The 24614-nt window shown below is 38.0% G+C and overlaps 1 protein-coding gene across 6 annotated transcripts in view; it reads left to right on the top strand.

The window, feature by feature from the left end:
* The window catches only part of ST6GALNAC3 (ST6 N-acetylgalactosaminide alpha-2,6-sialyltransferase 3), a 231486-nt gene that overhangs the window by 192278 nt on the left and 14594 nt on the right, over window positions 1–24614 (top strand). Inside the window, exon 5 of one of the 6 annotated variants that reach the window (XM_021404851.1) lies at window positions 16550–17036. The exons of the other annotated variants lie outside the window; for them this stretch is intronic. Coding sequence (XP_021260526.1) covers window positions 16550–16649 — 100 coding nt within the window. The 3' untranslated portion in view covers window positions 16650–17036. Of the gene's footprint in view, window positions 1–16549; window positions 17037–24614 lie in introns of those variants that run through there. 6 annotated transcript variants of the gene reach the window in all.

Below are 24614 nucleotides of genomic sequence, written 5' to 3'. Positions count from 1 at the left end.
TTTGTGTCTTAAATTTCACTAGAATTGCCATGCTTATCATGAGACAATGGGGAAGACAGGAGGAAACCAGCCTGGTTTGGAGGTGACACTATCCTCAGGCAAACCCAGGGGGATTTGGTTGCTGAGCTGAAATCTCACTTTCTAAGTGAATCAGCCACAGGTAATTCTTTCCCCATGTACCCTTCAGTGACTTTTTCCACAAAAGAGTAAACACTAATGCTTTCTTTACCTTTGTGTCGTAGAGGAGAAATCCTGGCCTCAGGACACAGCTGTCTGGTTCCTTTCCTCTATTTTTGTTCCTAGCCAGACGATTATTTGGCTTTGCTGTTGTAGGTTGAATAATTCAGGTGGAATGAACTGTGAGTTGAAACAAGTAGACAGCGTTCCACTACTTGTCCACTTAAGTTATTCCCAGATTGTCTTGAAATAGGACCTTTGCTCTGACTCTTAAATGATTACCATGTTTCAGGTAGAATTATGACTATAGAAAGCAGCTGCGTTCAGTTTCAAACACTCAGGCATGCAACACATGAACATTTTTTCTTTCCTAAATAACTGAAGATGTATTCTTGAATTTGAAGTGCTATTTTGGCTTAACACTAATGAGTCCTGTCATTACACTAGGTTCTCTCCAGGTTTTATATTTTTATGTTTTTTTCAGTGCAGTTATTATTATTAGCTGTTCCCATTAGTTCCACCTGCACTTCCAGTACCAAGTTCATGTTCAGCCAAGTTATGTACTTGAGTGTCATAGAGTCAATATCTTATTTTCTAAAAATCTCAATTTCCCCCAAACTGCCATCAATAATGTCTTTAAAATTCATTTGAAATGTAAATTACTCGAAGTATAATTCATCCTGCTGCGTTCCAGAACACTTCCTTCTTATTTAATTGCCACAGACACTTTAGTTACTAATTAAACTTTATTGTTTATGATGTTGCATTTTATTAACAGTCACGATAAAAATTGTGTGTTCTAGAAGATTTTTTGCATACTAGTGGCAGTTGTGAGTTAAACTCAGAACAAGTGGGAAACAGTTAATCTCAAAGGTTCATGATTGCAGTTCTATAATCATGTAGGGAAACTGCCTCCCAAGAAGTTGACCTTGAAGAAAAGAGTGTATGTTTGGAGTGTTGTCCTTCCCTGCTTGTGTGATGGAATGAAGTAAAGGTTCTTTAGCTGTAACAAAGAGACTGGAAATGTCATCACAATCATTTGCAGAAGAAATGTTTCAGATTGCAAGTTTTTATGTATTTGAATGGCAGAGTGAATGATTAGGAAAGTGTGGGACATAGTTTGAATTAAGAACGTTTTAGGCTCAGAGGTTATTAATCCCATTCTCCAACAATTTATAATTTACAGATATTGAGGCAAACACAAGTCTGAAGCTTTAGCACTAAGCACAGAATGGAGCAGGAATTATCTCTGATGAAAGACCATCAGAGTGGTCTTTCATCAGACTATCAGAATGGATAGTATGTAAAACAGTTCTGTGACAAGAAAGTTGCCTTCATTTCTAAATAGATAAATTTGGCATCTCCAAGCCCCGTGGATTCAGGGAAAGGTTCATTTAAGTCCAGAAGCCCTGAAACCACCCATTATGGGAATTTCCCATCACCACTTCTTCACTGCCCTGCAACAGACCAATATAGCATATTACCCTTAGTTCTACTTCTGGTAGTACTGAAATAGTGACTGCTCTATGCTGTTTTTTCCAGAGAAAATGGTGCAATGCAGTAGTCCTGGTATTTGACAGTACAAAAAGCCACATTGATCCAAGTTACTTTTTACAGCGGAGCATGTTTATACCAGGATTTTGTCCTCATGAAGCTATTGTTGCTTCTCTGTGAAACAAAGACCCTATCCTTTCTCACACTGCAGCTGAGAAATCCTCAGGGATGAGAGCAAGGAGAATCTCTGGCTGTAATCTCTTCTGCTTCCCACCCTGGCAGGAGGAGCACGGGCAGATTTTTCCTGGAGAGACCTTCCCTCAGTGTCAAACACAATTGCAACACATTCTCTAATTTTCAGATTTCTGCTGGTCTGCACTGGAGTAAACTGGCTTACTGATCTCAGAGACAATTTCTTAATGGAAACAGATTCTTTCTTGCAAATACAACAGGTAGAATCTGTCTCTCACCTGCCTGGGCCAGGTAAAGGTACAGAATACAGTCAAGTGAGCTAACTAATTTTGTGCCCTCATCCATATGCTCCTGACCTCAAATACTCAGTAGTGGAACATTGAGCAGCACTGGAAAGATGCTAGACAATGGGCACTGTCTTAGCAAGAAGTTTCTCCAGATACAGAATAATTCTTTCAGATTGGAGCTGTACTGAACAGTACGCTGGGCACTGTGCCAGCATGCAGTGTGCAGGGCACAGGATTTGTCCTGCAGCTAAACAATAGCTCTCCTTCACCTCCGCATCTCTTGTGGTGTAGCTCTTTCACCTCCGCATCTCTTGTGGTGTAGCTCTTTCAGCACAGAGGGGAATTTTGCTCTCCTAATGGCTTGCAAGTCTAAGTTGGCTGTGTGATTAAGAATTATTTCTTTTGTGCCTTAGCAGAGAAAGAATTCAAATAGATGTGATAATGGAATTGCATTCAGTGCGAAAAGATTGTTGAATGTAAACGTGGAACAGAATGTGCTTCTGTCTCACAGAAAATTGCATTTAGAACTTCTTGCTGCTTTGCTGCTTTTGTAATAATGCTTCAACCTCAGACCCTAGATCTCAACACAAATATGTTGGTGTTTCACACAAAGGAGTCAGAGAACATCTATTATCTCCCGAAAGCCGAGAAATTCAGGAAGGTATGTGAAGATGTGATGGGATTCTTCCTCGTGTGACTCCCCAGAAAGTGCCAAAAAATAATGTTTTGGAAGAACTATTTTTTAAAGAACAGTTCATGCAACAGCATTATGTCATGATTTTTCTTGAACATACTGATAGGGCCACGTATTTCCTGCAAGAGGAAAAGAGGAAGAGCTAGGAAGCAAATAAATGCTGAATTAGGAGTTCTGACTTCTCAATTGCATCAAAGAGTTACTGAGTGTCACGAGAAATTAAAAATTTATTTTAATTAATTTATTTCATAAAACACAGGGAAAGCATAACAAAGGCATACACACTTAGGTACCAAAAGTTAAATGTTCACTCCGGGGCTTAATAGCGAGCAGATTTCCTAGGGTATGCCTGGCATTTCTATTCCCATAACTGCATGTTTTTCTTGTGAAAATCTTTGCCTTAATAAATGACTTTAGTTTAAATGAATTCTGAGGTACAGCACCCTCAGCGGTAGCTGCTGGGTATTCATTACTTTAGAAGGTCAGGCCACTTGGACAGGCGTTTCTTGCGCTATTACCGTGCAGGCAGGAGACATGGAACTTGTTTGTGCTTCATTCCTTAGCTGAAGTTGGATATCTCTATTTGGCATTACACTCCTTTGTGCTGCACAGGTGTATTCTTCTTCCAGAAAAGCAAAGGATAATATTGTCTTTTACTGATTATTAATTGGGCATATTCATTTTCTGAATATAGCAAGGCTCTTTCAGATCATGTTTGCTGTACACGCAACATAGTGCATAGCAGATTATTGATGTTTTACTGGAAAGATAATAAATGAAAATTCAAAACTCATTTTCAAATGGAAATTTATAGATAAAAAAATGTCTGATGACACACCTCGTGTGTTCCACATCACTGTTGGTGTTCCACAAAATTAAGGTGCTTGGCAGTTCGTCCTGCCCATGCTGGAATGTCACTCCAAAGTAAAGTTACAGTCTTCACTTGGCTGTATGGTTTTCAGCTGATTTGTAATGATCACTTAGGGAAAAAAAAAAAGAAGTCTTAATTAATTTAATGGTTTGGGGATATTTTTAATGGTGTCTAGAGATTTATTTTAAGGACATCGTGACCATACACTGTATCTTACACATTTTCTAAAGCTGTTTTGGGTGTGGAAAGATTAAACAGAACAGTGAGTTGAAACAGTTTAAGCTGAGACACCAGCATGTGGGTGTCCTTATCCATGCGCATAGCAAATGTCATCTTTTGTCCTTGGAGACTTATTCTCAACCAGCTTGAGCTGAGGCAGTTTCCTAATCTGCCAGTCCCTTTCCTGCGCTCAGGGTAGTTCCAGCTTCCCGTGGCAGCCACTCTGCTTCTTGGTAGTCACACTTCCAGCCTATTCCAATAACTTCCAGACAAAGATCCTGTGGGATATACACTGACCTGACAGCAGCTTTTCTCTTTCTTTAGGGAACAAAGTGTTTCATCTTCTTTGTGCCTCTAGCTACCAGTATCTTGATGCCTCCCAAAGGCAGTTCAGATGGGGTTAGCAGCTGAGCCATTAGACTGACAGCAGAAAGACTTTTGTTTAGACAGCATGAGAAGTGTGCAGTGATACACTGTAACCTCCTGAATGCAAATACGTGTGACATTTTCGTTTTTGCAGTTTTGGAAGGAAGTAGCAAGGCAGGTCATTGTAATGAATTGGTAAACATCACACTGCATTATATATGAAATTCATCTCCTAGAGCTCAGAAGCGGGGTGTTAATGCAATGCTCCCCACAATGATGTTTGCTTCTGCTATACTGGTATGATGCTGTGTTCTAAAATATTCGTATCTCAAGCATAACATAGCACCGTGCTATTACCCTAAATCTATGAAGACAAAAAAGACCAGGAATAAAGTTAATTTCACTTTCAGCTTTCAATTCTTATGCACTGTAACAGAATGTGAATAACCTCATTACTATACAATTTTTTGTGTGTCACATAATGACCTCTATACTGAAGACCAAAGTTTGCATAATTGAGGAGAGATTCACCTACAACAGTGCTGGAATTCATTTGCATGAGGCTGAAATAATGCTAAGAAAATAGCTTTTGATGTCACCTATTTAAAGTGAAGCACTGGGTGTTTTCTTTCCTTTGGATGTCTTAAAGCTATAGGCTCACGATGGGGGACATAACTGTGCTACAGAATCTGGCACATAAACCATCCTGTAACATGTCAGTAGTTTATGGAACAAATTGAGAAGGGCTATTCTGTAGTTTTGCAGTTTCTTGCACATATCAGTGAAGTACATGTTACTTAATGGATTTATTTTTATAGATGAAGTATTCATAGATTTATCTTGACTTTTAAGTATTCATCCTTCATGCTGGGCTCTCTGTGGTAATTAAAATATACCATAAGTCATATCCACTGTAATTACAAAAATACACTGTAATTATCTGTTGATCTTTTGCACCCACTAAATAACAACTGGGATGTTTCAAAACTGCATTATTTTTGTGTTCCTTGAGACAAACCTACTGCAAAATGTTGGTAATTTGCTTAATACTGCAGTATAGTACTTCAGTTCTGGAACGTTTCAGATCTTGCCCCTCTTCTCCCTTTAATGATATAACAATTCTATTGATAATCATTTTGTTAAAAATCCTGTTTACAAATGACACCTGAATCGTGAATGCTGTCCCAGCTGGCGACAGTATCCTGTGGTATGCGTTATCGAGGCTCGCTCAGCAGGCAGCTATTCCTTTCATCTTGCACTTTGTCTTTACCATGACTGCAAACAGAAATTTTACACGAATTGAAGGCATCCAAACCTGAGGTGGAAAAAGTAACAACTCTTATCTGAAACCTGCAGATAGTTAAACCTACTTCAGTGCATCTGCTCAGAATGGAGGAGAGCCGGGAGCCCAATGGTAATAAGCACAAATATACAAAAAACAATCTGAAAAATGGCAAAATAGTTCTGCTTAACTTCACTGAAGTCATAAATATCCACGTGTGAATGTCTATAATGTAGTTTTCATGAGCCTTGGGACACATTCACCTGCTGTTGCTTACTGCAACATTTCCCAGGCTTTTGCCTTTCCACAAGTATAAATTCTAGCTAAAACACAGGCACTATACCAGATTTTTGAATATTTTCAATGTCACAGTTGCACGATATGCAATTTATTGTAATCTTGTATCAGAAATGGGGGTGAGCCCTGGTGGAATTATATAGGTGTCAGGGTCAATTTTTGTAATCTTTGTGGAAAAATTTTACATCAGTTTCCCGCAAACTTAAGTTTCCACTGGTCGTAATAACTTGCAGCCACAGTTGTGTGTAATGTAGCAGTGGTAGATTCTTGTCTTCAGAGGCTTATGCAAGTTGTTATTTAAAAATAGAGATCTAGGAGTCACAGCTGGCTAATTAATCTGTACAAAGGAAAGTTAAGTGTCTGGCCTTTCAGGCATCTCAGTGATGGCTGAGTAAGTTTGCAATCCAAGCAAATTGTCACTTCTGTGGTGTTTCTTTCTCTTTCTTCCTCTCACTTTTTTTTTTTTTTTTTTCTGTATAAGAAATAGGAGCTGAAACAATCAGCTAATTTCAGATGCAGATTTCAGATAATTGCATGGATCTATTTCAGAACTAGAAAAGAATTAGAAATAACCAGTGAACCTCTCTCCACTGGAGACAAAATGTAATTTGTTATGCATACGCCTGTCAGGAATGTAACTAGTCAGGTATGCGCTGAAATGCCTCACTTCAAGATTGTATACAATACAAATTTACTGCTGTAAAATTCATCTCTATTACCTAATATTACTGTGTTGTGCTTTAGGTCTTTTCATCCCATCTGTGACCTGTATTGTCATATTGCAATTAATTTTGACATCCCTGTGGCCAAGTCTGAAAGCTGCCTAATTGTTAAAACAATGAAAAAAAAAAAAAAAAAGAGAGAGATTCTATTTATACCAATATTACAGTAATTCATATTATTGGGATAATGGAAAAGGCAAAACCATGTGACCATAATAATTTCATTGGAAAAGGGAAAATGTCCTATATTTTCAGTGTTTTTCAGCAGGTGTTCATAATGGCTGATACAGTGGGTAGCGCTAGTCCTTAATTCCCCGTAAGCAGAAGAAGTAGTCAAAGGGGACATACCCAACTAGCAGAATCTTATTGTAGATTAAGAAGTCAATTAATTATTTTTACAGGCATAATATTGTACTCAGGAATACTCCAGTCTTCAGTTGATTGTAGTCTGAATTCCACCTCCTTCCTTCCATGCCAAACTGGTGTTGTGCAGTTCATGGAAGTGTCTGGATGTCATGACAGCCTGTGCAGGCCAGAATACAGCCTCTTCTCTCCACATTCTCTATCACCCAATATTTTTTTAGTTCCCAGTAATTTGAGTGAAGAATTAAGTGCATTATTTTCTTTAGAATGTATGTATCTACAAATTGAGGCCATCAGACTGTATGTAGGTAGGAGTTGCGGTACAGCATGTATAACGTTTGAACATTTATGCTAAGGTTTGAATTTCTGTAACACCTGCAGGGAGGTTTAGATCTCACTGCAATCACATAAAGAAAATAGCTATGAAAAGGAGGTTCATGTCAGATCAAGATACCCTTCAATGAAAAGAAGTGCCAAAATGGTAACTCCACACAGGGCAGTGGAGCTCGCTAGCCAGATGATAAAGAGCTGAACTGGAACATAGGTTTTACGCTTTAGACAAAGAAAGTCCCCGCTTTCATGTAACCTCTCCTTCCCCACAACAAAACTGCCAGAACTCCTATAACAGCTTTACCTGTTTAACATATTCCAGTATATTCACTTTCCAGATGAAGGCAAAAGTATTTGCCAGCTTCTGTTACATTCCCACAACTGCTCGGCAGTGCAGTACCTTGTATCAGTAGGCAAGAACCAACAGAGGTCTTACCCCAGTCATCTTCCATGATGCAGGGAAAAAAGGTGGTGATGCTTATCTCTAGCAAATTCAAACAACGTACCCTCAGTAACTGCTAGATTTTTTTTTTCATCTAAGCAGCATGTCTTGCTTATCTCATGTGTTGCCAGTCTTTCCAGTGTAAGACTGAGGAGCTGTTAGCGTTGTCAATTCAAACGATACCCATGGCTTGTTCCGACACAAATGAGTGAAGACTGCTCTTATACCCCTACTGTATCACTGAGTATTGTTAAGTACAAAAAAATAAACAACTGCAAAATTCTAAGATCATTGCGATTATGTCATTAGGTGCAACTATTCCTATGTTTTTTTCCTTAATTCTTGCACTCTTAATTTTTTTTGAAGTGAAGAGCACTTTCATCGTGTTTGAAATTAAAATTCTTGAGATCTTTCTTCAGTTCTGTCAGCAAGAGTTGTCATTTGATCCGAGCAGGTTTTTTTAACTTACTGTTCCTTAGTGTCAGATGAAAAGAAGAAAATACTTCTGTAAAGGTATTTATGGCTTTATAATTTAGGAGTAACAATAATGCTTGCTCTTGTAAAGTCTTCTCAGGGGTATTGATAGACACTGTGCTAATTAGAATGTGACCGTAACTGTCTATAGGAAGGAAAGAACTGATGGGTAACTCTAACAGATGTGAATAATTTCCTTGTCTATCTGCTTATGGTGGATTTTGTCCTATTTCAAAGTTGACAGATGGAGACTCCTTAACTCATAAAAGAGTTGGATTGGGCCATTCTTGCAATTCAGGACAAACTTAAATCTGTGCCTCTGGTGTCCTACATCAGTATTTGGGAGGATTTAATTCCCTCAGCTATCATGTACCTTAACAACATTTTTGTAGTATTCTTTTTGTCTACTGTCCTGTGGAAAATTCTGTGCAGATATTGACTAACATTGATATCTACACTTATTTAATGAATAATGTCTGTAATAATGTTTTTTCTAAAACCATGGAGCAAATTGGAATTCTTGTCACACTGATGTGTTGCTGGCTGCCCTACATGGGTTGATACGTTGTGGTTGTTTAATAACAAGCCATATTTCTACCTTTTTATGAAACTCAGCCTTTATCTGCTATAACTGATTCTTTCGGTAGAAATCCAGTACAGCCTGGCCTCAGAGGGACAAAGGCTTAGCTCAGTAATTATGACTAAGAAGATAGATCTACAATCCATACATTTCTTCCATTCTTCTTCTTGATATCTCTCTTTGCTCTGTACCATTACTGACAAGTTTTACGGAGCCCAGTGTAAACCACTCTGAGCCCCGAAGAGTAAGAAATACCTGAAAATAGTGGCCAGAAATTCTCCTACTAGAAATAAATGTGTACCTAAATATTACTCAGCTTCATAAAATAAATCATGCCATGGCTTAGTCTGCTAGTTTTAAATCATCTTCTGAAGCTGATTAAAACATTTAAATCCGTGTTGATGGAGAGATCTGCTGTGCCTCACAGAAATGTTCCTGCCCGGAGATTAAGAGAGCTTAGAATGACCTCTAGTTATGTTTGCTTTTTATTTATAAAAATGCAGGGACGACAGATACAAAACTCTCAGGAGTTCACTCCATGATTAAGCATGACGTAACTGACAGGAAAACAGCAACAATTCATGCAGCTAGCAATTAATCTCTACCATTATGGCCTACATTTGCCAACTGTCTCCATCTTTGACAGAGATAGTGACTTGCTGAATGTTTAATTTCCTCAGTGACAGCTAAGTTATGAAATCAGATTTGAAGATGAACGTCTTCTGTGGCTTCTGCTTACAAAAAGAGTAGCCAATTAAGTATGCTTGCTTAGTTCTTGCAAATATTTGCTGTGGGATTGACATAGGAGACAGAACTTCTTCTAGTTAAGAACTCCATTTCTTTGGCTGCCCACTCTCTGTAGTGTGTGTTCAGAAGGCTTCCTTGTTTCATGACAGGAGCCATGCAAGTATGTTAGCTTAGTTTAATTCTTCTTCTTTTTCTTTCATTGTCTCTGTATATTAAGAGCAAAATCACATGAGATGCTGAATGTTTCCCATGAGGAGATGCATACCATAGCAGGTCATGTCCCAGGAGAAGATTTGCACCTCTAGGGATTGGAAAAGAAAGTAACATGGAGATCTGTGGTGAGGAGGTGCAGCAAATTCTTTCCAGGACAAAAAAAAAACACCTTTGTTGTTTGAGGGAAAGGATTTTTATTTACTTGTTTTTCATGGACAGGCAAACTTGTCTGTCTGACCCACACCACATGCTGCAGTTCTGCAGGAGAAAGCTTCTCCCCTCCGCTCTGCCTGAAAACTTGAGATTCTGCCCGCATTCTTGTTCCTCTGGACAAGTCAAACCGTCTGCAAACCAATGACAGCTGTGGCCCAGAATTGAGAATTTTACCATAAAAAAGGAAGTAACCTAGTGTTCTGCTCCCCCACATTAGATCGTTAAAGTCAATATACTTGAGATGTTCCCCATTTAGTACCATTGAAATTGTTGTTTCTTGACACAGTTTCCTATAAAATGATCAGGAATGGGGATTCAGGCAGCTGTATTTATAAGAGTACCATGGCTGTCATGATCTTTATTAAGTTGGAATTGGTAAAGGAAATGGATCTGTTTTTTTTAAGCTTTAATGTGCTTTTGTTTTGAACTTGTCATTTTGATTTGCCTGTGAGCTTTGTTTTGATTTTCCTTGAAGATTTCTAGTAACAATAATTGCTTGCAACAGGAAGATTCATGAGAACTGACTCCCATTTTAGACTTCAATTCCTATAAAATGAAAGGGAATTGTAATGTAGCTGTGAGCTGAGAAAACTGATGCTTCTGTAGAATGCATTTCTGCTCAAACTGTAAATATATTTTCATGATTAATAAAAAGAAAGTAGAAGCCATTGTACTCTGTTAAGGTTTTATTGATGGCTGTTTCCCAGAATACAGAAAAGATGCTATCAATACCCTTGACGCTCAGCTTAATCAAGATGTGACCATCCAATGCAACCAGACATTGTGCCTGCTTCATAAATAGAACAGGGGAGAGGCGGTTACTGGTATTTTTGGTTGGGTGTTTTTTTTTTTTTCTTTGGCCATTTCATTAAAATGTAATCAGAGCCATTAAATAATATTTAATGCCACTAAAATGCTGCTGGACACAAATAGGAAATCAATCAGCTTGTTCTCTAGTTCAGTGGCCTTCAGACTACAGCCAACTGAGTGAACTGCAGAGGTACCTCGAGGGAATAGCCTGCACCTTGCACAGCAGACAAAATCAGATCAATAATAGTATGTTCATTTTAGATTTTTAAATTGCTCTTGCTTGCACTGTGCCAATGGGCACATTCAATATCAGATAGCTGGGCTTGGAACAAGTTTTCAAATGCACCCTTAATGTTTGCAGCTTGCTAAGTATTTTTATTTCATAGGTGCTGCAGATCAAAAGCTGAACGAGAAGAGTGGAAGTTCCCCTGGGCAAACTGGAAAGACTGTGCTTACTGTCAGAAATACAGCATGATCTTCGCCCAGTGGTGGAATTAGTTAGGCATGCTCCTTGATGTGCTTTACAGTTTGAGCTGTAGGTAATCCTCATTGCTTCAGTGCATTCGGCCTCATTTGTGTGCAAAGATGCACTGGAAAATGGTGCCCTAAGACACATTGTGGCAATTGAGACAGGTTAGGAATTAAACCACACTCTGGCTTCTGTTACAATCAACCAGTCCCCAGTGGGTTAATCAAATAGGATAGTTGCTTCTGAAGGATTTAAGATGATCCCATTAACTGCAGTGGGTATTTGTTCAGGTTCCCTACCTGTGGGGTTAGGGAAAGGGATTACAATCAGTAGCCACGAGCAAGGAGAGCTGCTGACTGCTAGTAATGTCTTCATAGGGCTGAGGAAAACTTTGCAATTTTCTAAAATATCAAAAAATCCCAACCAGAGACTTGTATGCTCCTTCAAAAAGTCCACGTGAGGTGAGTTTCCACAGGAACTCAAGCTGTTTCAAACACTCCTGCTGGGTCTGGCCAGAATGCATTTGACAATTTCTTGCAGCTGTTTAATTCCAATGTAATTGCCTTTGAGATTTCCTTTCTGATTTTTCTGAGTAAGATGCGCTAAGCTATGTAAATAAGAAGTCATCTATACATTTTCTTTATTGGGGTAAATCAAAGAATATAACACAGATGGACAGCTGCAAGCAAAATACTTGGTTCTTCATAATTTAAAATATTGCAGTGTGAATCCCACTGAGTGGAAATACCTAATTTCCAACAATTTCCTGGGGCGGGAAGCGTGAGGTCACTATATTCTGTGCCAGTCACATCAGTCTACAAATTAAAATCTAATGAAACATATTTGAAACAATTACACCTTTTCTGAGCTCTTCACAAAATGAATTTACATGAGCTATGCTACGACTAGCAATTCTTGCTGACAAACATGAAAACAGTTAAACATGGTGCTACATAATTGTGCTGAAACTGTGTTTTTCCCTTCTGATAGCACAAGGATGGCTTAATCAACTTTCTGTCATATATAGATGACAGATGGAATAAATTGCGAAGTCTGTCCCTTTTGGATGTCATTCCCGTGATATTAGATACTCCCCTATAGTGTGTGCACTTTAAAACTTTGCCTTACCAGCAGTCGCAATTCCAATTGCCTGTTTCAAATAAGTCCTAAATCCTAAATGACACATTGAAATATTGTTGCCAGGGCATCTGAGTGCTTACCCTGTTGGAACACAGCCATGGGCTATGCAAACTGTTGAATTAGACATTTGGTCCCTGACAAGTAGATAGAGGAACTGTTTCAATGAGATTTAAAAAAAAAAAAAAGTAAGAAGAGGGAAGGAACGGATGGTGGATGCTCAGATCAGAAGAAGAGAGATCTCTTTAGTGGAAGGAAAGAAATGAATGTCTCGCATCCCCAGCTCAGCCTTACCCTATTTCCTTCCTCTAAAGAAAGCACCGTGTGCAGCTGGAAGAGCTATTCAAACCATGCAGTATGAGCATGTTGCTTTGTTTTGTGATTTCGGTTCCTCACACCATCTCAATCCCAGCATGAGAAAAGTCTGTAAGCTCAGCCCAATCGTATCATAATTTGGATCTCTACAGGAGACTGAACTCACATCACTGGAATGCATCAAGCCTATGCATGTGTCAATGCACAGTTACATATATACACAGCAGTTCCGGGCCCATGGTGACATTTTTCAAACTAATATATTGACAGGAGTGCCAGGATATTTTTAAGCATATCCAGGAGGAAAAAGAGCATTACAATAAGGTAGAAAACCCGGCAGAACACTGACACCCAAGTACATTACTTAGTGTGCAGTTGCATTAATGAACCATTACTTCAAATCCCAGGTTTGCCAATAGTGTCACTGTTCGTTTATCAAGGCAGAATCATCCTCATCTGAACAGAATGCCTGTGTAATAGATAACTTCACAATCCTCCCATACGATAGATTTCCTTGAGCCCATTACAAAAGATTTATTTTTAAATTGGAAATTTTTTTTATAGCTGGACAGAATGAGAATGTTTGTTGAACAAATGGTGTTAAAATCCCCAAGGGTCTGACTTACTTCAATAACAGCCAAGACTACTGCTTGAGCCAGCTGATGCTCTTTTAATGAGCGCTGCTTGTCAGAGGATCATATCTGCAAGTTGCTGTATAAAATAACCGTTTTCCTTGAGTTCATAAAGCAGTCTCTCTTTTGAAATGGATGAGGTGTTGTACCAATCTCTGCCGCACAAAACAGGTACTTGTTTGAACTGAAATGGAGCAGGGGAAACAACCTAAAGCATATGACAGGAGATTTTCCTTTTTTTTTGAGTTGTTTTCCTTTTCTCTGACAGACAGCTTCGTGTTTGTACACAACACACTCAGTACATTCTAGAAGATAAATGGTGAAATATGAGCATCAAAATGAATTTCAGCCTTGGCCTGAGTGAACTAGTACGAGCATGACAGGTCGCTTATTTAGCAAACTGGGTGGACAGTAAGATGTGACAAGACATCCCAAAAAGTTCTCTCTTTTTCCCTCATAAGGTTTTTTTCATAAGGCAAATCAAGAAGAGACTCCCAGACAAATCAAAATGACAAGTTAAAAACGAAGCATGTGAATCCTTTTTTTAAAGGAACATCATCCCCATACCAAACCCAAATTTATTAATATTGCATTCTGACAAACACAGCCACTTTATAGTTTGGTTGAGTCTGTGGACCTGATTGCTTTTAAATAAAACTGTACCATGTAACTACTGTACTACTACTACTACTGCTACTGATGGATTGAAAGCTAATAACACATAGTAAAAGAACAGCATTTAGAAGCATTGCCATCAAGCTGTTCTTTTTAATATATGTGTTATTTATGGCTGCAGGTTAGGTTACACCTTTGAATATCACATTCCTTACCAGAACCACAAATGAATAATTGGGTACTGCAGGGTTTGATGTTCAATACAGAGTCATTTTGATTAGACCCACATTTTATCACTGGTGCTATAATCAGCAAAGATTTTTTAAACTACAGTACACTGTACATTTGGTTTTAATGTGAATGAAGAAAATCAGATTCTAACACCCTCAGGTCTCATGTTTTCTTTGTTCTGTGCCCAAGTCACTGATAAAGTTCCAGTTGAACTTGTGTACAAACTAAACCTCTACTATGAAAGTGAACCACTGAAGCTAATTTGAATTTGTTCAGTGCCTTGAACTATGTAAGTAATGAATTTTTCAGACAGCTAATTCAAGCAGAACAAAAAATAGAATCCACCTAAATATTAATACTGTCTGGATTGAAAGCTCCCAACCTGGATAGGTCTGAAGGTCCAAGTCTTAGTGGATGGGAACTGCAAATCCAGAACTGACCATACCAAAGAGAGGGTTGATGACTTGGTCTTTCTTCATTCAATAAAATGGTGGCCCTAACTTTCTTATTGACCGGAATCATAAACACGTAGTTCTATTTTTCTCTAAAAGTCATCTTCGCTTTTGGAAATCCTTCATTTTGCAAGATCTTACATCCAGGCTGATAAAATGTTGAAGCAGAAATAATAATGATTTCTTGCACAGAAAAATGTGTCTGTTAGAGATGTTCGTTGAATGTTTCACCTCTATTAACCTCTCTTCCAAACCAGCAGAGAAGTGGGAATATTTACTTATCATACAAATTCAAACTAAGATGCTTTTCCTGTGAGCAAAAATGCTTTCAAACTTTGTTTGCAAGGATAAAGTCTTGTGTGATTTGCTGCATATATTACCCTTGCTGTAGTTTTTCAAATTATTTAGTGTTCTTAATATTGGGCAGAGAGTAAGAAACATTTCCTCTGGTATTTAACTTTTTATTTCAAAACTGGTTAAACTTTTATTTCTGCCCATCCATCTCAAGTTGTCACAGATTCTCCTATAGTATCTAAGCTGATCTGTTGTGATGTGGGCTCTGTAGATGACATTTAGCATACTGCTGCTCTTCAGTGTTTTGGTCTCCACAGAAAAACAGCCTCTACGTATTAACTGTCTGTTTCACCTGAAATAATGCAGAAAAGCATTTTAAAAAGTAAGTTTTCCCTTGACACCTTCCTTGCTTGTACTGTAGATTATCAGAGCCTTTTTCCCCTCTCATGTAAGCTGAAGCAGATACAGAGAAAAATGTGTTCTTTAAACCATGGGAACATTTTTCTTTGCTGTTCTATTAATATCTGACTGAAATAAAAAGGAAAAATTCCGAGTAAATGACTATGGGCTTCTTAACACCTGTAAAATGATTTTTTAAACGGAGATTTGGCTAACAAAAATGGGATCTGAACACGTGTGTAATGGAGCCAGACTTACAGAGGAAAATGACAATTTCTTATTTCTGGCACCTCTCTGGTTTCTCTAAGAGTCTAAATACATGTGTTATCATTGATAACCAGCCTTTCTCCCAAACAGACCCATCAAAGCCTTATTTTCAGAGGTAAATCTTAGAGTCCTTCCAAAGTCCAATTTTGAAACATGATGCTTTGTTACCCAACAGAGGCTATTATCACCAGATCTGATTGCACCAAACATAGCTTTGAAGGATACTAGTGGTAAGAAATCAGAGAGAATCTCTCTTCTGACACTGAAGAAGGAGCGATATTAGTAGCACTAGTCCTAAAACTTGCCTCTCTGCGCCAGTGGTTTTATGCTACAGGTTTAGAGATTACATGAACAGCCTCACGGTTGTGATTCTGCTGAAACCCATGGCAAGACACCAGGAGCAGTGTTCAGAGCAGTTAGCAGTCATATCACCCTATATATCATGATTAGTCTGGGACAAAGAACAGATGTCATGAGAAAGAGATGGATTCCATGAATATGGAGTGGGTGTCAATTGTAGCTGGTCCAAGCTCCAAGATCTGAGCGGTATTGGTAAATAGTGATAAATGTGAAGGGGTGGTTTCCTAGGTATTACAAGCTGCAGGAAGACAGAATGGAGTTGTCAGCTATCTGACAACTAATTTTTATACATGAGGGGTTTTTTGTGAATGCTTTTATTCTGTGATGTGTTTTTTCATTTGTTTGTTTGCTGCCAGGCATTCACTATGAGATTTTATGGTTCCCAGTTTATGAAGGGACAGCTTTGCATTTGGTGTGGGAACCGCCTATGAGGCCATGGTTCTGCAGTGAGAGAAGGTGAATTCACAGCCAGTAGAGAATACTTAAGCCCTGTTTTTCAGGCAAATGAATATAGGAAAAAATATTTGACATTTCTCTGAGCTGTGTCCGCAAAGTTAGTTGTTTGACGTTGAATTTCAGTTGATGGCTCCTTTTCCCTTCTGTAGGTACTGCATCAGTGAAAGGAGTGCTCTGAAAGCCAGAGAGAAGAGGAAGATACTCCCAAGGAAGTTGAACTATCGGTCTCCTGAGCCACCCAGTGTATAGATTTCTTTGGTTTATGAAAGACACATCAGTCACTTCTCAATTCAGGATAAAGTCTAGGCTGTTTCTGAGACTTAGTGTCATAGCAGCAAGTAATAACTGCTCCACTCTCTACAGTGGAGAGATGATGTTTCAATGGAGATGCCAAGGTGTAAGCACGGATTAGTTCAGCTGACCTCTTCTTGGCAGATGTCTCAGAAGGTATAAAATAGCTGAGCAAACCCCATGGGAATACATCTAGGATTTTAAGGATTTTATTCCTCTGTCCTTAGAAACAAATTAGTTAATTATTTTTTTTCTCCTTTGAATCACTGTGATACTTACTTTTATTCCACAAGAAACTAGTAGGGTTATATTGTACAATTTCATGATTAGAAAATTCTGACTGGAGTTCTTCTTACTGTTTTGTTTGTTTAGTTTACCTCTGTGCCTAATACTTATTTTAAAATGTATTAGTTATAGACTTTCAAAAATTTTTTCCTTCTCTTTGCAAGAAAAAAGATAGGTTTCACAGTTTCTCAATACAGTTTGCAGTATTATAGTATTGGCATTGTTTTCCTCCTGAATATTTAATGTCTTCTGTTGGAACTTGATAATAGGCTACAAGTATATTTTTTCTTTCAGCAAGATTTGCATATTGCAGGTGAGGCTGAAGCTCATTTGTGGATCCCATATAGGTTAAAATTAAGATATTGATTCCAAATGATATATAAATTCTGTAATGAAAAAGGTCATTTTCCTTTTGGCTTTGATTGCTTGCCCTTTCCAGAGCAGGTAATTTACATTTTTGAAGATTTATTTAAACCTTATTGAATAGGACACTTTAGAAAAGAAATGCAAAACCACTGGGAAAATTAGGTCAATTCATTGAAGGAAATTCTGCATCATTTTGGGAGATAGAGTTGAATGATATACTTGTCTTTTCTATTTCTTGGTTTTAAAAACCTGGATCCTGTGCCATGGCAGTCATTTTGATATCTGTTTTGTAGTAGACATGCACTCATTAGTGAGAGGAATGTGCAGGGTTAGCTGAGAAAACAAACGTGTAAGAATTTGAGCTGATGAAGAATGGCACTCTGAGAAATCAGTTCCTCCATATTTCAAACATGCATTCAGTGGAAGGACAGTCTGTACAATGAGGCACAATGAAAGAGGATTTACCAGGGTTTAATCTTATTGGAAATTCTTTAATTCAAAAATTTCTGTATGCATCCAAGACCAGGATGAAGGTCTTCTTTGCATACCAAAACTAAACATACATTGCCTTAGTAATTTATGATGATCTGTGGAATATGTATTCCCTCCTAGGGAGTTATCAGGTCCATCACGTCTGCCTGAAGATCGGGGGAAGAAGCAGACAGTGGTTTTCTCTTTCTAAATAGGCATGTCCAATTGGTTTTCCATCACATCTGTGTGATTACTCGCATATTTCCCACCTGTGAATGACATTCAAGAACAGCAAGGCAAAATTGTACGCAGGTGGTCATATTGGAAATACCTGCCTACACCCTGTGGCGTGTACTGTATTTAGCTGTTGTTTTGTGCAACTTGTGTTTGCCAAACACATTGCCTTCCTGTTGTCCTATAGTCTACTATGCATATTTAATGCAATTGATTGAAGTTAGGTTTATCTTTAGCTGATTTGCTGCTGGTCCTGTGGGACTGATCATATGAGTGTGAAGACGAGTACTGCAGTTGATTTCAATGGGAGCAAGAGGAAGCTGTTTGGGAATCTCTGATAGCTTGTGTGTGCTTCAGTTAATAAGTCACAATGCATACTGAATTTACATGTGTTAATTCCCCCAGTAAGCTGTTTGAACAGAATCTGAAAGTCTCCTACTCATTTCAGAGTGCTAAATTTAAGGTAACCTAATAATTCTTTGAGCAAATGCTAACACTTAGTATGTCAGTAGCTGAGGCCCTCAATCCAGAGTCATTTATGTATGAGCACACTACAATGTAATGTCAGACCAAACCCAAGGGGAGATCTCAGAGAAAATAATAATCTCACATGTTTGTTTTTATGGCAAAAAAACATGAATTTTAATTGAATCTTTTTCTTTAAACAAATAGAACAAAAGATAAATGATTTTCTAGAATGTGCATTCATCTAGCTGCTGCTACTGAAAGCATACCCGTAGTGATGTTAGCCTTCACCTAACCGCTGTCAAATATGTTTTCTGACTCCCCTCATGATTATTTTTGAGCCAAGTTAAGCACCTAGGGCACAATACTGCAAAGCTCTCACCATTATTTGCTTCAGGATGAGTAGTTTCCTAGTGGTCTTCTCTCAAGTTGGCAATATTCTGTCATATTGTATAATATGAGAATTGTGGTTGGTTATAAGCACTGTTCAGGTAAATAACAGTGTGGTGCCAGGTAAAAGATACAAAGAGGTGAGCTGAGTGATATTTAGTCTGCTATTCAGGCTCCTGGAGTGGATTCCTGGAGTGGCAAAGCAATTACCATTACAATGATAATCTTTGTATGTGGATACAACGGGTACTTCAAGGCAGACTTGAAAAAGATGTGGCTCTGATAATTGTCTTTATAGTCACAAAGTATTTTTGAAATCAGTTACTCGTCCATAATGAAAATATTAGATATTTCGCTCTCCCTCCTCAGATGCGTTCATTTTCCCTATTTCCTATTAAAATTCTTGGAAGCTGCCCTATTGCAGCTCAAGAATGCACATTCCCTAAGGGTTGAGTCACAGACTCCTGGCTGGGCTACTTGAAGACACAGCCATTTCCTAACTGCTTCTGTCTTCCCATCCACTGGAGGTTCCTGTCATGGTGTAAATTTAGCTACCCTCTGTTGTGCTTGCAACACATATGACTTAGCCTAGTTCTGTTATTTTGCTTGGAGTTGTTTAAGACCTGCATTGAGTGTTTGTATTTTGCTGCTACAACTGTGGGATCAGTAACTTCCGGTTGTTTTGTGGTGATAAACAGTTGGAGAGGTAACACCGCCTAGCACATAGAGACATTCAGGCAGTTGACATGCTGCTGAGCTTAAGTGAAGATGTTAAGTAAGCTCAGCATAGATTTAGTTGAGCCATACAGACCTGTTCACCTGAGTCTCAGCCCTTTGGCTTCTTAAATGGTAGTTTTTACCCTTGAATACCTCGCATAATGCTGAGGTCTCATTTATGTTCATTATTAAACTGCCTAGAAAGGAGCATTTTAGCAATGTGTTTCAGTTCCAGACTACAGTGTAAAATCCTTTTTTTTTCCCCATGGTTAATTTTCATGCACTCATGCAATACAGAATTGCATTTCATGAAATTTATGCATTAGTGATATAAGTTACAGAGAGGAGATAATTGTGCATTTGTTATGCCTTTGTTCAGAGATTCTTCTTAAGAGTAAACACCAGAAGTCTCTAGGAAGCTAAGTAAAAGCACCCTTCCTGGGGAAAATGAGGTTTGCCTTATGTGTTCATTTTCTGTGGTAGTCGAGGACTGGGTGAGATAATCTCTACATTTTTTCAAACACTGTTCTATACAAAACTCTTCCACTCCAGGTGCTTCTTACAGCTTCTATAAACTCAGTTTAAAGGTTATGGAGCCTGTCTAGTTTACTTCTCAGTTGTGAGGTAGAAATGGGCAACTTATTCCATTGTGTTTGCAGGTAAGCATGGTTTCTAATTGTTCGCATGCACTCCAAGAAATCAAATAAAAACACAAAGGTAAAACAAGACAAGGCATCACTCAAGGCCCAAAGGAGAAGAGACAGCTCCCTGTTTGAAGAGCAGTTCTCGGGTGATGCTTGCAAAAGTCAACAGCAAGCTTGCATCTTCTCAGCTGAAGACGTTCTCTTTTCTTTCTTCACCTGTATTGTTGTTCTCAGGTACTCACAAGAGCTTTTGAACATGAACAGTTGTTGAAATTTATTGTCTGAGTCATTTTAAGGAATGGCTTTCATAAAATACTTTAATTTATTCCTTCCTCCTACCGGTAAATTTTTATTTCTTCCATCCTGTTAGGAACAAATTGAAGGAAAACAAAATCATAATGTCACCACTAAAATCATTCAACATTTACAAAGAGTGATCCTTGAGTATATAAAAGATAACTCATTTGGTGCTTCTTGTAAGCATAAGGAATACCTGTGACAGATCTCATTGCAATGTATGTCTATGGTATCAGTGAATCAGTTAGCTTAATCTGTGAGTATTATATATATATCTGTAGAAGTAGTGCATGACAAAGTGTGTAATAATGAATACTGAAGAATGGATGACAATACTACAGCATAAAGATAAAGAATAATGACATTACTCTAAAATAGCAAAGTCCTGAGCAATGCTAGTAAACCTATGAGACGTGAGATGCCTGCATTGTTTCATATGGTAATAATTTGTGTATCCATGTAGTTTTCATAATGATAGATGGTTATAGATAATTATAGGAGCAGTTCAAGAAGAAATTAGCTGTTTATATTGAATAATTTCCATATGAATAGTTTAGGGTTGTGGATTTTCTTTTTTTGCATTTCTGAGATCTGCAGTTTCTTTCTAACCCTGGCTTCTTATCACAAACTTACAGCCATACAACCTGATCTCATCAGATCTAAAGTTAAGTGTAGTCAGATTTGGTCAATACTTGGATGAGTGATTTCCAAGGTAAATCAAGAATGCATTAGGATACTGCTCTATATCAGTATTCCACCCTTGCCAGCACTGAGCAAGCATCTCCCATGCTGTTGGGGAGTTTGCTTGGTACATAGTTCTTTATCCCTGCCCTAACTCGTCCGTAATCACTGCTGCACCTTTATACAGTTTCCACACTCCCCAAGTGGCTCAATGTGTCTGGGTGTGTTTAGTCTACCAAGCACCTTTGGAACGATAGGTACTACATAAGCAAGCAATGATGCCAACTCAGAGACTCTATTTATATTTATAGCAGCATTCTTTAATTCTTTAATGTATGCCAACAGAATGTCAGTCTTGAAGCACCATTTTGAAACCTTTGGCTGTAGAATACAGAGCTCTATTTCCACGTCAAAAGTTCTTCTGCGTATAACTGGCATATATCTAGCAAAAGGGCTAGATAAACCAGCATTTCTGCTATCACCCTCTGTAAGACAAAAGAATATCATGGCTTTTTATTATTATTATGCTTTTGTAAGCTGTCACACAGTTAGCATATTGAACTTAACTGAGCTGGACATGGCTATGGCATCTTGAGGCTTCTGTCTGCTTATATTCTAAGCCAGCAGAGGTAACATTTCTTGACCCAACTGACCACATAGGGTGAAATTTTCTTACACTGCATTGACTTTTCTGTTGAACAGCTACAGTTCTACCTCTTGGGGAAAAGCTGAGAGCTGTGGTGGAAAATCCATACATGAGGACTGAGTATCGTAATAGCTGTGAGCTATGGTAAGGAATACCAGCTCACTTGTAGTCGTCAAGCTGCAAGATAGCATCATGCAAAATGAAATGAGAGACCATCAAACCTATGGCCAAAGGAAAACACAGATGAAATACAAACACAAAATACAAAGGAAAAATATGAGAAGGCTTCTATAATGAGAAAGAAGGAGCCTAACAAGCTGAATTCTTTACTCTTTAATGCCATACTCCAATGGCAAGCATTACATCTAATTTTTCCAAGTAGAAAAAAGCATGCTTTTCTTAATAATTTTTCCTGCATAAATGGCAAAACCATGGAGCAATTTATTTAACTGAATGTACACAATGAGACGTACAGCAAAAAAACCCCAACTGCTAGTGTGATCGTAATTGTGATTAGGTAATCACAATGGATTTTCTTTCACTAAGACAATCATCGTCAACCGTTCTGGTGGAAAACAGAGTGTGGTATAATTATCTAGGAATGATGTATATACTAAAGAAATCTCTGAGCCACAAAGCTGGGATGGCAGAGGTTGTTCCAGTGACTTCAGTGAAGTTTTGCAAGACCATACCAGAAGTGAACTGTACCCTCTGCTGTTAATTTTTGGCTGTATACTGTGTCAAAGTGCTGATGCTTGTGCTCTGAGAACTTCCAGTAACTTATCTACTTAGAGCAAATGGTAAAATGGAGTCAGGTGACAATCACTCATCAATCTCTCTCTTGTAGTTATATTTAAAGCTGAGTAGGAAATCTGACTACATGTCAAAAGTAAAAATGCATACTGAAGGAACCAAAGAATAAAATCTTTTTTTGCTAGTTTTTCTTTCAGTTTTAAAAAAAATTATATTTTTTTTCATAAACATTCTGGACTATTTCCTTAGTTCAAATGAGGATGCTTATTTCCCAAACCCCTCAAGCATAGAGAAGTTTTCTTATGACTTTTAAATTCAGGTGTGGGTAAGGAGGTCCTACCTGTACAAGCTTAGAGAGGTTTTGTTAATAGCAAGCATATCTGAATGTGCCTGTCTTTGTGCCTCTGCAAGATTTCATATTGCATAATATAACATTCTTCATGGTTTTAATTTTACTTCAGAATGGATCTCTTTTATGTCTGCTATTTAGCAGCCTTGCCAGAGTCACTGAGCACAAGAAATACAGTATCTACAAGATGCAGAAACTGCTTTCTTCCTCACACTCATGTAATAAGTAATGGATGGTTTTAAGAAAGGATCTTTACTTTGTGCTTTACCTATTCATGTGTAGGATTTTGATTTCATTTGAAATGAAAGGCGTAAAACTCAGGTCTGAAAACTAATAGAATTTCTGCATTTACTTGCTGATCCATAGCCTTTAGGTTAGATTGTGTGTCAGCCAGCAGTCAGCTTGTTGAATGAAGCAATACTTTAAAACTAAAATGAAAAGATCTCTGTTATAGGTAGCCCGATACCAGATATGAAGGCAGATTTCTGGTGGCTTATTATTGGAAATATTTTCCAGCGTGTCTGATAAGCGAGACTGAACAAGCCGTAGGAAGTAGACCTAATCAGATAATGCTGACTTGCAGACCAGAAAAAAAAAAGAAGAAATATATTTTGCCTGTCATACCTTTTCTTGTCAAGACTGAGGACAAAATGGCTAGTAGTTACAAAAGACACTGCAGAGAACAGAGAATAAACTTATTGGTTTGTGAGTGTGCCTGTAGCATCTAGACCACGTTTACTTGTATATATCCATGGTTTGTATTACAGAAGGTTTATATCTGTGGGCTTGTTCGAGGTGGAGCCCTGGAGATGGGGGAAATAAGGGAAATAAAAAGACTGGGAGAACATCAAACTGGATCAGCTATTCATTTTTCAGTAAATCTAGGGGTAGTTTTTTTTGGAACTTCAAAGGAATTTAATATACAGACTTGTGAGGAGGGTCCCCATGAAGGATCAAATGCTGTATTCTGCTCAGACTCACAGGACACACACATCCTTGATGAACATGGGGGATATTCACAGGATGAGTGAATTCTCAATATGATTTAGGAGCATTCTTGACATTGCAGGATAAAAGAGAAAAGAATATCTTGAAGAAATGGCTAGAATGAAAACCAAAGCAGAAAGATTCCTGCATTATCTTGAGGCCTAGATATGAAGCAATGTCTAACACTGATAAATATTTAAACACAGAAAAAGATTGAACACAGCTTCATGTTCTTTGTATGTCTTCAGACTTCACATAGTACTGCATAAAAATATGCCTATTGTTACTTGTTGGGCTGGGCACTGTTACTTCTTTATTTTTATTTATTTTTTAACTATTTCTGGAAGAGCCTATTAGTTCTGAGATTTTTTTAGAAAATGGCTCTGCTCTTGGCTTAGTACCTCAAATGTCTCTGCTTAGGAAAAAAGGAATTTAATTACTTAAAACCTACTACACACAGATTTTTCCAGTCAACTATTTTAGATTAAAGTTGTAAATGGATTGAGTGCCTCTATGCATGTATTCATGTTCATACATGTCTGGAGTAAACATGCCATCTGGGGCTTCTCCTTCCTGTACGCTTGGAATTCATAATAAGCTTTATTTTGTGAGGAAAAATCAATAAATCATTTCAGTTG

The sequence above is a fragment of the Numida meleagris genome, chromosome 7, assembly GCF_002078875.1.
Source record: "Numida meleagris isolate 19003 breed g44 Domestic line chromosome 7, NumMel1.0, whole genome shotgun sequence".
Lineage (NCBI taxonomy): Eukaryota > Metazoa > Chordata > Aves > Galliformes > Numididae > Numida > Numida meleagris.
The sequence above is the reverse complement of the archived record's forward strand: the minus strand, read 5'-3'. Positions and strand labels throughout refer to the sequence as shown.